This window comes from Pteronotus mesoamericanus, unplaced genomic scaffold (genome assembly GCF_021234165.1).
Source record: "Pteronotus mesoamericanus isolate MK-2021 breed Mesoamerican mustached bat unplaced genomic scaffold, CSHL_Meso_final contig_105, whole genome shotgun sequence".
Taxonomy (NCBI): Eukaryota; Metazoa; Chordata; class Mammalia; order Chiroptera; family Mormoopidae; genus Pteronotus; species Pteronotus mesoamericanus.
The window spans coordinates 10,161,159-10,174,454 of record NW_026555006.1 but is presented as its reverse complement, the minus strand read 5'-3'; the positions used below and the strand labels follow the sequence as shown (position 1 = coordinate 10,174,454).

The 13,296-nt window shown below is 37.9% G+C and overlaps 2 protein-coding genes across 2 annotated transcripts in view; one reads left to right on the top strand and one right to left on the bottom strand.

The window, feature by feature from the left end:
- The window catches only part of LOC129070802 (cytochrome P450 2J2), a 28,526-nt gene extending 26,298 nt beyond the window's left edge, over positions 1-2,228 (top strand). The window contains exon 9 of the mRNA XM_054573946.1: positions 1,796-2,228. Coding sequence (XP_054429921.1) covers positions 1,796-1,974 — 179 coding nt within the window. The 3' untranslated portion in view covers positions 1,975-2,228. The remainder of the gene's footprint in view (positions 1-1,795) is intronic.
- Positions 2,229-6,188: 3,960 nt separating this feature from the next.
- Positions 6,189-13,296, bottom strand: part of HOOK1 (hook microtubule tethering protein 1) — a 58,748-nt gene continuing 51,640 nt past the window's right edge. Inside the window, exons 21-22 of the mRNA XM_054573933.1 lie at positions 13,044-13,112; positions 6,189-9,657 (exon numbers count right to left, since the gene is read on the bottom strand). Coding sequence (XP_054429908.1) covers positions 9,487-9,657; positions 13,044-13,112 — 240 coding nt within the window. The 3' untranslated portion in view covers positions 6,189-9,486. The remainder of the gene's footprint in view (positions 9,658-13,043; positions 13,113-13,296) is intronic.

Here is a 13,296-nt window from a genome sequence, read left to right as displayed (position 1 = left end):
ATATTGATTTTTAACTCACCTGAATATTTCTTGTATAATGTGTGAAATAGGGCTCTATATTTGTATTATTTCAAGTAATAGTGGTTCATGCACCTTATTTGTTGAACAAGCCTTATTTTCCCCGTTAATTTGAAATATCAACTTAATCATATATTACATTGTTAGATATATACATTTGTTTCTAGAATGCTCATTTTATTTCATGGATCTACTTGATTATTTCTGTGCTGGTATCACGTTGTTTTAATTGCTGAGACTTTATAATAGATTTATATTTTTTATATTTTATAATGGATTTTGACATTATAAATAAATAAATAAATAAATAAATAAAATCTGCATTTACAAAAAAAAGAAAAAGAAGGAACTCCTACCTTTTGTGACAACATGGATAGAACTGGAGGATATTATGCTAAGTGAAATATTTGCCAGTCAGTGAAAGGCAAATACCATATGATCTCATGTATAAGTGGCATCTATTCAACAAAATAAACCAATGAACAAAATAAACCACAGGCATGGAAACATGGAGCAGACTGAAAGTGACCGGAAGGGATGAGGAAGGAGGACAATGATGGAAAGAAAGAAAAGGGACTAAACAAAGAACATGTCTGAATGACCCATGGACATGGACGACAGAGTGGGAATTGGCTGTGGGAGAGGAGGGCGGGGCTGGATGAGTGGAGGAGGGCAAGGGGGGAAAAATTGAGACAGCTGTAATAGAATAAACATGATTTAAAAATTAACAAAAAAAATTAAATAAAAGTCTTCAGCACACCAAAAAAAAAAAAAAAAAAGAAAGAAAAAAATACAAATAAAAATAATGCTACCACCCAAATGACTTACTTAAAAGTAGTCTTTCAAATTGTATTCTTCTGGATTTGTTTTATAACTAACACGGCGAGGTTACAGATAAGCTATTTTACAGCTAGAATGTTTAATATTATCCAGCAGATGTATTAAAATATTTTGTTTTGCTCTCTATATTATTATGTGGATTCAGTGTGTAGCTCAGGCAACATATAAAATACAGTTCCCATGTTAAACATATATTTCCACTAATGCCTAGAGAAATTAATTTGCCTTGAACCACATGTCTAGAAAGTGAGAAGAGTTTAATTGGATCTCTGTCCTCTGCCTCCAGTTCTGGACTCACACAACTGGGCCTCAGATAGGCCCATACAAGGCCAAGTGTGAGCATGGAGTGAAGGTGCCAGCCTAGGGCCCGCGTTAGAGGCAAAGGCACTATTGAGGGAATGACTGTCAGGCATAAGGACTATTGAAGGATAGAGGCTGAAGCAGTTCCAATGTAGAGGGCCTTCCATGTCAGTAAAGGCCCCGATCACTAAGGAGGAAAACACGACCTAGGGGAAAGAGGCCTTACACTTTAGAAACCCTGTTCTGACATTATTGGCTTATCCTTTTGGGCAGTACTCTTTTAGGGACTTAAATAAATTAACTTTTTGTTTTCTGCATTTGTCATTGTTATTTGTTCATTGATTTTTTACAGGCTGTAGGCTAGACCTCCACTTTCTAGGCTTCCCACCGGTGTCATTGCCTACGCCCTGCACCTTCACCTGCCTGACCCCAGAAGGCATTGCAATGAGTCCAGACATATGTTTTCTGTGTTTTACTTAACCCAGTGGTGGTCAGGTTACATAAGCCTCTGTATAAAGCCCCAGGGCCTAGCAGGCCATTCTTCTATTCAAGTTTTGCCACATGTGGTAGATTTCAGTCTTTGGGGGTCTCTGACGTCAGCTGGAAAGATAACTTGTCTTATGTTCTTGTTTTTCAGGAAAGCGGGTGTGTCTTGGAGAACAGCTGGCCAAGGCTGAGCTGTTTATTTTCTTCACCACTCTTTTGCAAAAATTTACCTTTAAGGCCCCAGACAATGAGAAGCTGAGCCTGGATTTCAGAATGGGCATCACCATCTCCCCAGTCAACTACCGCATCTGTGCTATTCCTCGGGCATGAAGGTGGTAGGGAAGGAGAAGGGAATGGGCATGTTCCTCTGAAGTCTCGGCCCCCTGCTGTGGACCAGGGGAGCAGAGTGGAAGTGGCTCTGAGCAGAGTGTAGGAAATGGAATCAGAGGAAACTGGATTCAAATCCAGTTTTATTGCCCCCAGTGTAGCCTTGAGCAAATCATGTATCTCTGGAACACACCCCCAATTATATTTCTAAAGTAAAACCAATCACATCAGGCCTTGAACTTGCTAAGTGTCTTCGATCTTGTCTTACATTTCCTTTTTTTTTTTTTTTTACAATCAGATCACCTGAGTAGGAGACTGAGAAATCAGCCAAAATACTTAACATAATATGATCAGCCTCATCTTCCATAAAATGAAGAACTGTGTTGAAAGCATCTGAGTTCTGTTCCGACTCAACTGTGCATTTGTACTGATTGTAGATGGACAGGCTTTCGCACACTCCTTGTGGAATAAATGTAAAGCCACCAGGTCTCATCCCAACCTAACAGATGGAATGGGACCCACAGCCAAGACAGTACAGCCATAATTAATGTGAAACTTTGGGGAGTAGATGACTGGGAGTGACTGAAGTTTCTGGCAATGTAAAATGACTCCTTTTTCCCCCAAAAAACTCATTAGAGAGATTCTAATGTGAAGCTTCATCCTGCCCAAGCATTACAGAAAGATTTTATCTGACTTCTGTGACTTTTTTTCTTGCCTAGTTTGAAGGCTCCAAGGCTGCTTACCCTCTTTCCTTTGCATCAGTGTCTGAAAAGTAATGTGCAAGGATATGACATTTTCTGTGGCATCCTAGCCAAGGCACAGATTTCACCCCCAGGCAATCCAGGCTATGAATTTTTTCTCGGCCACTGTTCTGCAGATGCACAGACACACATGCTGCTCTGTAAATATCAGACTTGGTCTGGAGTCGGAGGGCTTACAAGCAGGAAAAGGAGCAGGACACACAGGATAATCTAAGTTTATGTGGAAATGTGCCCAGGCCAGGCAGAGCTAACCTGCATGCCACAGGGAGAGGTTCCAGCAAAGGGACTCTGGGAATGCCCTACATATTTACAGACAGGAGGCAGCCAGAGCTGGCAAGTTAAGTAAGTAATCAGGACAGCTTCCTGGGTGAGGAAGCTGCTTTGTGAGAACAGGGAATTCAGAGAGCTAACTCTTATTAACAACTGCTCCTTGGTGCCAATTCAACACCAAGAGGAATTCACAATGTGAGGTGTGGTGAAGGAAAGTGCACTCAGTGCAGAACAGCTCAGTGGTGATAGAGCAAGGCTGTGAAAACAGCAGGGCTGTGAGGCAGCCCTGGGGCCAGGTAACCCTGGAGCCATGTTTCTCTTGAGCTGGACAGCTCTGTTCTTCCCTCCTCACACTGGTCTACTCAGCTCTGGTCCAGTCCACTCTGCACCAGTCTGCTTCCCTCTGCTCCTGTACAGGTCTCTTACCCACCACTCCAGCAATGGCACAGTCTTCTGTCTGGTGGAAACGGAAAGTGTGCTCCCCAAGCCAGAGGAGGGATGGCTTATGAAGACAGATGTCCCCATCTCTGGTCCCTGATTGACCCATCTTCATGCAGATGAGGACTCCAAATGCTTGCATTTTTGACTGGTGCAGAAAGCACGGCCTTGTTGGTCAGAAGGGAGCTGCTCTGATGGCTGGTGACGATGTTGATGGGGATAAAGCTGCACTGCTTTAATGGGACACGGAAGCCTCAGTCCTACTGGTTGACACAAGATTCCCAAAACTCCTCAAGGACGAGCTCAAATGGCAGAAACACTGTGTAAAAACGTAGTTCAGTGAAGGAGGCGGGTGGCTTAGTGCTGGCTTCTCCCTGAAGTATCATTTCCTGTATGAGAGGCCCCTGTATAGAAATGGCTGCTAAGGCCCTGTTTTGGTTTGTTTTTATAATTTAAGCCCACTTACAACACAAAGAACCCTTCTTAGTAGGCATCTTCATTCTCGGGTCCAGTCTGGTGTCAGGCTGTTCTCCCCTTAAGCTAACTCCGGCCTACTGAGTCAGCCTGTTGCTAAACGACCAAAGAGGGAATGGGGAGGGTATGGGGAAGGGAGGACATTCCAGGGACCTTGAGTTTCTTCTCTTCTCACCCTAAACTGTAACTTTGAGCAAGGCATTTAACCTGGCAAGCCTCTATTTTCTTCCTCTGAAACATGGGTATGAAGGTAAAAACTTCACTCAGTGGTGATGAGAATAAAATTTACAAACATAGCATGGGACTCAGTAGGGTGCAACAAAAATGTAGACCTATCCCCATTTCCCCACCCCCAAACTCTGAGAACTGCTCCTTTCTGCCACTGAATGAAGTTTCCATAGGGTCCCTCACTTTTGTGATTGCTGAGATAACATTCTGCTTGTCCTATTCATTTGTAAGAAGCCTCATTTTGGTCATTGCAATTTGCAGCCTAATAAGTATACAATTTACATAACTCTGTAAGTTAGCCAATTTAGCTTCCTGTTCAATGCAGTTTTAAAACCGAAAGGTTTCACATGGGGGGGCGGGGTGCAGGCAAGTCTTCTCCAAGCACCACATGCTCCCTCCTTCAAGCATTTACCAGTTACTGAGAGCAAGGTGCTGCATCCTAGTTGAGCAAAGGCATGGGGAGTGCTTCACCATCATAATCGCAGGCAGCTGAAGAATTCACCTGCAGCTCGATCCCTGAGCATGTCCTTAGGTGCAGCGTGATGTCTGAAAGCGTCCCTTCACTACATCTGTATGATGCCATATCATGTGGAACTTCAGAGAAATACAAAATGTATACATTCGCCCTCAACATCTAGAATAGAACTGTCCCATAGGATTTTCTGTGATGATGGTAAAGTTCTATATCTGCACTGTACAATATCATAGGCACATGCCATGTGTGGCTGTAATGGGAAAATAAAATTTAATTAAAATTCCTGATTAAATATTTAATATGGCTAGCAGCCAGCATATTGGTCAGTGCAGGTCTAGAACCTCGAGTCCCTCTTAATGAACTACTCCCCAAATGATGTTGGGCCAGCATATACTGTACAGTTCAGGAACTCAAATTTAGAGTCATGGTCTTTTGGGATCATGAGAATCTACCTAAAGTGAGACCAAACTTCACTCTCATCTCCACCTTTGCAATCTGTCACATTAACTTTACTCATGGAATTAAACAAATATCTACTGAGCCTCCATTAGAGCAATGGGATTAAACCTTTCCAAAACATAATCCAAGAACACAGAGAGCCTGCACTTTTCTTAATATTTCACAACTCATTTTGACAAGCCTATATAGAAAGGGAAATAAAATAGATGCCAGAAGAAAGAAACCCCAAAATAAAGTAGGAATAAAAAAAATTGCTTAAACAAGAGAAATCTGGACTGCTGGCCCACCGTCGATATGGCTAAGTGATGAAACTTCTTCCTTCCATGTTGGTCCACTCCACTGTCCTTGGCAGTTACCTTCAGGCCTGTGGCTTTATAGAAGGGCAAAGGGCTTGGAAAGCATACCCTTTCTTTTAAGAGGCACAGATCCCTACTATTCACATTTCTTTGGCCAGAACTTAGTGAAATAACCCCACCTAGTTTTAAGGGAGTCTGGGAAGTACTTATTTCCCCCCACTGGATGTAAGGTAAATATAACAAGCTAAAATGTGGGGTTTACTAAAGGACAAAGGAGAGAATGGAAATTGAAAAGTGAGTAGCAGCCTCTGCCAAAGAAAGCACAGAAGTGTTTTGAATTCCACAATAATGCAAAATGTCTACATTCCAGTGGTGAAATTGGAGAGATAACTGGGAAAAGCAAAAACTTTTACACATCTTCTCATTCACCAAAAAATTCAAACGTAAAACAAAATTAGAAAAATTAATGCAGTTTCTTTACTGCATTAAAGAAAAATTGTTTCTTTACTGATCTAAATATTCTAAGTCCTGTATTTAAAGCAGCAAATAAACATGCACTTGTACCTACTAAAAATCCATCATAATCATCACACAGAATCAGAAAGCTTATTTACTTAAAGCACTTTACAACTATTATACTGTTATCGGACAATCATTTATTTAAAATATCCTAAATACAAAAATAAATCAAGCATTGCTTCTATTTTTCAAACATCAGTCTTTTCCATAGAAAATAGAAAAAAACTTTTAAAAACTAAATATTACAATTAAGCTACATCAAGTTTATTTTTAAATATTTTTATCCTTACCCAATGACATTTTCATTTGCTTTCTGAGAGAGAGAGAGAGCGAGAGCGAGAGAGAAAGGAGAAACATCGATGCGAGAAAAGAATCAATTGGTTGCCTTCATAGCACCCAGACTGGGGATCCACGCTGGGACTAGGGAATCATACGTCCAGACTGGGGATGAACCCACAATCTAGGTGTGTACCCTGACTGGGAATTGAACCCACAACCTTTTGGTTACAGTATGATGCTCCAACCACTGAGCCACACTGGCCAGGGCAAGCTACCTCAAGTTTAATAACTGCACACCATTTTCTTTTGTGGTTGTGCTTTAGTGCTTTACAAATTTCCAGACTACTTCTTTGCAATGCAGAGGTTCACAAAAAGAATGAATGCATACAACTGTATACACACATTTTACATAGGAATGGTTCTTGTTAAATATACATACAGAGAACCTAACATGGTAGTATTGTGCATTAAAAGCTACCCCATAGAGTCAGATGTGCCACTATATAGAAACAGGCGTAGATGTACAAGCATTATCTAACATTCTGATCAGCACGCTGGTTATCCAAGGTGGCATGATAATGAGGGATGCCCCGTTTGTTTCTAGACAACACATTCATTCTTAACCTATTAGTTTTATTAATTCTAAATCATTAGTGTAACAGCCTTATTCATTGAAAAAATACAGTGAACTTAAAGTATTTTTCAATACATTAAGTTAATCTCAGGATAAACATCATTGTCATTTGTATATACACTTTTTATTTTAAAGAGAAATATTAATTTTACAGCAAATGCTCAAAATTAAAGATCATTTCCAAATTAGTCTGTGGTTTTACTTTATTATCATCGGGATATATAACAACTTACCACACAGATAAATGCTAAGTTTCTCTTCCCTGGTATATGCACTTAAACATCACTTACAACACAGACACGTATAATTCATGGTTTATAAGAAATGTTCATAATGCTTTACCACCCACAGGGTGTCAATCTCACTATATTACCCAGATGTGGAAAAGAATCTCACTTCTGGCCAGTTCCTGAATTTCCATATGATTAATCACAATAATACAGAATGTTAAATCACATTAGTTTTGTATAAATACTTATATATCAAGCAATTTAAATTCTACTTATCAACTAGAAAAGTAGTAAATCACAAAATTGCTTTTTCTCTATTAAGAAAACAGAGTCTAGCTTTAGTTCCTTATTTAGAAATTGCATCAATTATTTAGAAATTCCAAGTATAATAATCTAAAATTTATGAGCAATTGAACTGTGAAAATACTAATTTATTGAAACTGATGTTTTACAATAAATTCCTTTAAAAGGGAGTTTGAAGAGCTTGTAAAATCTCAATTATAAGCAAGTAGTAAATACCAAAGGAGCTCATGTCTTACATTGACCAAAATATACTAAAATGCCATATTTAGAAAATTTTAATAAGCATGCTAAAATATTTCCAAAGGCATTTCATTTTCACAGGCAGAGACTACAAGAATGTATGAAAATGCAAACCAACAATATATTTGTACTGAAAAAAGACATCAAAATCTAAGAGGTAGTCAACAGAAGTAACCCTGATAAAACAAAATATCCTGACAGATGTGTCCTAATCTCAGAAACTTAAATACAGTATGAAATTCTTGTACTTTCAGTAATTAAAAAAAAATTTTACTGGTAGAGAATCTAAAAACCAAGAATCTAAATGAGTAACACTGTAAATGGAAACAATATTCATATTTTCAAGGAAAGGTAAGGATAAACTCTAGACCCAAGGAGGCCTACAACCTGCAGGGCAAATCTGACCTACCACCAGTTTTTGTAAAATAAAGTTCTATTGAAATACAACCGTACCTATTTGGTTTACATCTTGTGTATGGCTGCTGCTTTCACACACACTTAACAGCAGAGCTGAGAATTTGCTACTGATCATGTAGCCAACAATGCCTAAAGCAATTACTATGATATTCAACTTCAAGAAATGCAAGATGCTAGTTATATCACAATTCAATTCCTTTTCATACCAAAACAGTTCTGACATTTACCTGCTAAACTTTTGTGGTCTAACATTAAGGAGTATCTCAATGTTATAAAAAGATTTAGTATGGCACTGTATAACAGAACTTTCTGCAATGATGGAATTATTTTATATCCTTACTGTCAAATATTGTGGCCACTTGCCAATGTGACTCCTGAGCATTTGAACTGTGGCTAGTGCAACCAAGAAACTTAATTTTAATTGATTTAGTTAAAATTGCCACATGTGGCTTGTGGCTACAATATTGAACAGCATACATTTTACTCAACTGAATTAAAATTCCAAAGTGTAACTATTAAATTAGAAAGTAACACCTTTGAAACTAAATAGCTTTAAGCAGCAACGAACTGAATACCATACATAGCCTAAGACAGATTGCTTAATAAGTAAACAATATCAAATTGATTCCAAATTCTTTCATCACTGCATCATCTCTTCCCAGTGAGGGGGCAAATTTACTATAGTATTTTTTAACAGAAACTCTGATAATTTTATGCTTAAAAGCAAAATAATTGTAATCTTCATTAATTATATTAATGAGCATGTGGATGTTTCACACCAAGTATATTTTTAGCTTGTTTCACATCAGAAAGTCACCTCTTATAAAAATCAGTTGATTTCCTCACCCTTCACATTTCAACCATGCTGTGCATAAGCCCTCATTTATAGTAGGTACACAGAAGTATAACCTCTTCTGAATCTGCAAAATTTCCAATTAGTTACTTTACTATGGCAAAGTCACTTCAACAGTCAAAACTTCCAAATGTTGTATCTTCCACTACATGACAAAATACAGAGATTCAATGCCAGAATTTGATGCCAGAGAGAAAACTGTATATATCAAATAAAAAATGTAACTCTTTCTAGTCCTTCATGTGCCTACCGTAAGACTATTTTATATGGACCAAAACAATACCATGAGTAGAGATGTATTTTTAAATTACTCATTAGTGATTACACATTGCAAATTAACTAAGTTACTGACACAAATGAAAACATTAAACTAAAATATACAAAGTCAATCTGAAATTATAATACTCTCAAAACACAAATGTTTGAGATGTGTGCCTAATTACATCTTCTAATTATTCAAATGCACTCCCTCAGACAGAGAGAGCTAATTCTATATTTTGTTTTCAAAGTCAGCCAGCAAAATTAATTTCATGCCTTTTGAACAGCTGGTATCCTGTATCATAAACTTCTTTTTCAATCTGGTAGTTAGTTGAAAGACAGAAAATATTTAAGGGCACTTCTGTTTGTTTTCTTTTGAGTTTAATCAGATGTTGTAGCAGGAACTTTAACTGAGAGATTTCTTCTGGTGCTGGTGATGTGCCGTTGCTGTGCTAAGAAGGAGCGTGCAGGAGGACATGCACCAGGGTCTTTGCAGGCACCACTGCTGCTCAGGAGTCTAGATTCCATCCCCAGTTTCTGAAATGCTAGACTCTAAACAAAAATAAACACATAAGATGACTATTTAGAGTTAGAGTTTAAAGTGCTTTTTACATATATAAAGTCATTTAATCCTTAAAACAATCCTCCAAAGCTGGTGTTTTCCTTTTTTTTTTGAAAAGAATAAGGGATCAGGAGCTAATTAATCTGCACATGGTAATGCTAGTAAGAAGGAGAAAACAGGGACACAAAACCCAGTTTCTCTATTTTAAGCCATTAAATATAAAATCATTAAAAACAGTAGCTTAAACTAATGTCCTAGAATTAACTTTAATTGAAACAACAACAAAAAAGGTTCCAAAGCAAATTTATGTGTTTGGTCCATCAACTACACCCACTATGAGCAGACATAACATATTAAGAAAGCTTGGGTCAATGGTTATCAATGTGTAATTGCTGGTTAATACTAGCACTACTGGGGAATTTTTTTTAAATGCAAATTCTACCCAGACCTACTGAACAAGAAGCTCTGCAGGTGAGTTCAATAGTTTTTATTTTAACAAGTCTTCTGATGTATGCTGAAGTTTGAGAACCACAGTATAGTTCAAATTAACTATTATTTATTTACATATTGATACCTGATAAAATTCCTGTAGCTGTGGCTGATGGGTTTCTTAGAAAGGGAAATCATGCCTTCTCTCTCACTAGACAGCATAACACAATTTTACTGAACTTAGCATCATGAGTGATTAGTATTATACATGGAATCAAACAGATGCTCAAAATATATAGGTTGAAAAATAAATAAATAATGCATTATTTGACTTTAATATCTTTAATAATTTATGTATCAAAAGGCCACAGGAGAACAAGAAAACACTACACAGTACTCAATATTAACTAGAACAATTAACCCATGATGGAAGATTCTGGGAACACTTCATTTGTAATTTCCTTCAAGACCTTGCTAAATTAAGCCCAATTTTACCAAATAGGGAAGGAAAGGAAAGAACACAGAAGAAAAGCATGATGGCATGGAAGGAACAAAGCATATCTGAGTTAGGACAGCCAATTCTATGCAGTGAAGCACAGGGTTCAAGGAGTCTATAAACTGATATTCTCTCATACCAAATAAGCAGTGCCTAAAGTAGATAGTTGATTGAGATAACCCAAAAGAACCGTATATATCATGAAATGCTACTTTTCTTAAAAACATCCTAAAGATAGTAAGGGTAAAAAAGTAAAATACATTTCAAATTATTTTATACTATTTTTTCTCCTTGTTAGGACAATTATTGAAGAGTGTTCCTTGGATTTAAAAAAAAATAAGAAATACATTAAAAGATACACTGAGAGGCTTTAGGGGACGTTAAAATAAATGTTGATTGCTACAAGCACTTGATTTTGCATTACATAGATGTTAATATTTCTAAAGAAACCTTCTATGGACCACAAATAAAATGTTTTAGCTCAAATAAGGCAATTTTAAAAGTGTTAATGCAGTGTTGTGTGTGTGCTTCATGTGCATTAATGAAAGGTCGATGAGTCAGGAATCAATTTATTGATTTTGAAAAGGTCAAAATTAATAGTTTTCATCATCTTCTTTTCCTTAAATAAGTCTCTTTAATATTTCATATAATAATGGCTTGGGGATGATGAACTCCTTTAGCTTTACATTGCCTGGGAAGCATTTTATCTGCCCTTCCATTCTAAATGATAGCTTTGCTGGATAGATTAATCTAATCATAGGCCCTTGCTCTTTATAATTTGCATACTTTTGCCAGTTCCTTTGAGCCTGCAAAGTTTCTTTTAAGAAATCAGTAGGTAACTATCTGCTTTTCTCTTACTGCTTTTAAAATTCTCTCTTTATCTTTAACCTTTGGCATTTTAATTATGATGCATCCTGGTGTGGTCCTCTTTGTGTCCATCTTGTTTGGGACTCTCCATGCTTCCTGGATTTGCATGTCTATTTTCTTAGCCAAATTAGGGAAGTTTTCTTTGATTAATTGTTTAAATAAGTTTCCAATTTCTTGCTCTTTCTCTTCTCTTTCCAGCACCCCTATGATTCAAATGTTGGTACATTTCAAGTTGTGCCAGAGGCTCCTTACCCTACCCTCGTATTTTTGGATTCTTTTTCCTTCAGCACTGTTCTGATTGAATTTTTTTTCTTCCTTGTGTTCCAAATCATTGATTTAATTCTTAGCTTCATTCACTCCAATGTTGGTTCCCTGTAAATTTTTCTTCATTTCACTTAGTATACTTTCATTTCTGCATGGGTCTTTTTTATGCTATTGAAGTACCCAAAGAATTCCTTGAGCATTCTAATAACCAGTGTTTTGACTTCTGCATCTGATAGATTTCTCATCTCCAGTTTGTTTAGTTCTTTTTCTGGAGTTTTGTTCTGTTCTTTCATTTGGTCCATACTCCTCTGTCACCTCATTTTGGCAGCCTCCTTGTGTTTGTTTCTATGTATTATGTAGAGCTGCTTTCACTCCCTGTCTTAGTAGTGAGGCCTATTGTAGAAAAGCGCACCAGTCAGTTGGATGGGGTGGAGCCTTAGGTAATCACCAGGGCAGGGCAACCATGTGAACCGAGTTGATGGAGTCCCAGATACAGTGTTGCTGCTCTGCAGCTCTGTATGGGGGAGGGCTCAGAAAGGGGACAATGCCACTTCCTGGCCTCTGGAGTTTTGTCTGGGAGTAAGCAATCCCCTGACACTTGCTCTGATGCCAGACACTTCAATTTCTCCCTGTATGCCACTGGTATCCTTCCAGCTGCTGTCCCAGTGCTAAAGCCCAGAGGGAATAAGTCTGTGCAAGTCCTGAGCCTGTGTAAGTCCTACGTCTGTTGCAGGCTGTTTAAGAGGAGACTCTTGAGGATCCTGCAGTTTCTTCCACTGCCCCAATCCCCGCTGGTCTGTACAGACAGAAGTTATGGGGACTTATCTTCCTGGTACTGGAACCCTGGGCTGGGTGGTCCACTCTTGTGTTGGGACCCCTCACTCCTGAAGTGTCCCTTCTGATTTTTATCCACCACACGTGGGTGTGGGACCACCCACCCATTCCATGTCTCCGCATCTCCACCCCTCCTACCCTTCTGAATGAATGTGGATTCTTTAATTCCTTGGCTGTCAGATTTCCATACAGCTTGATTTTCTGACAATTCTGGATGATATTTGTTTTGTAGTCGTAATTTTTGCTGTGATTGTGCGAGGAGGCAAGCTGTGTTTACCTACGCCTCCATCTTGAGCCTTGATATTACCAACATTTTAAACAAACAGAATATGATAGAAAATAACCTGAGTACAATGAATACCATGTACCTTTTGTTTACATACAGAATGTATATATACTGACTTGTAGTATAAAACCTATACCCTGGTCAAAATGTCTGATAAACACTGTTCTAAACATCCAATTGTTGACTGAATTTCAACTCACCTTATTATACCAAGCAGAAACAATGAGTTTTTCTTCATAATCACGGAATTTTGCTACTTTACATTCACTCTGGAAAAAGATATGAACACTATTAAAATCTCCAAAATAACCCCAAATGACTAAAAATAGAATAATTTCTTCATATGTTCATTACTGAATTTGATGTAATTGAATTTTGAGGTACATAAAATCATCAAAATGTAAACTGGATCAGGAGAAATGCATGCACAACAGCTTGAAAGAGTAAGACTGT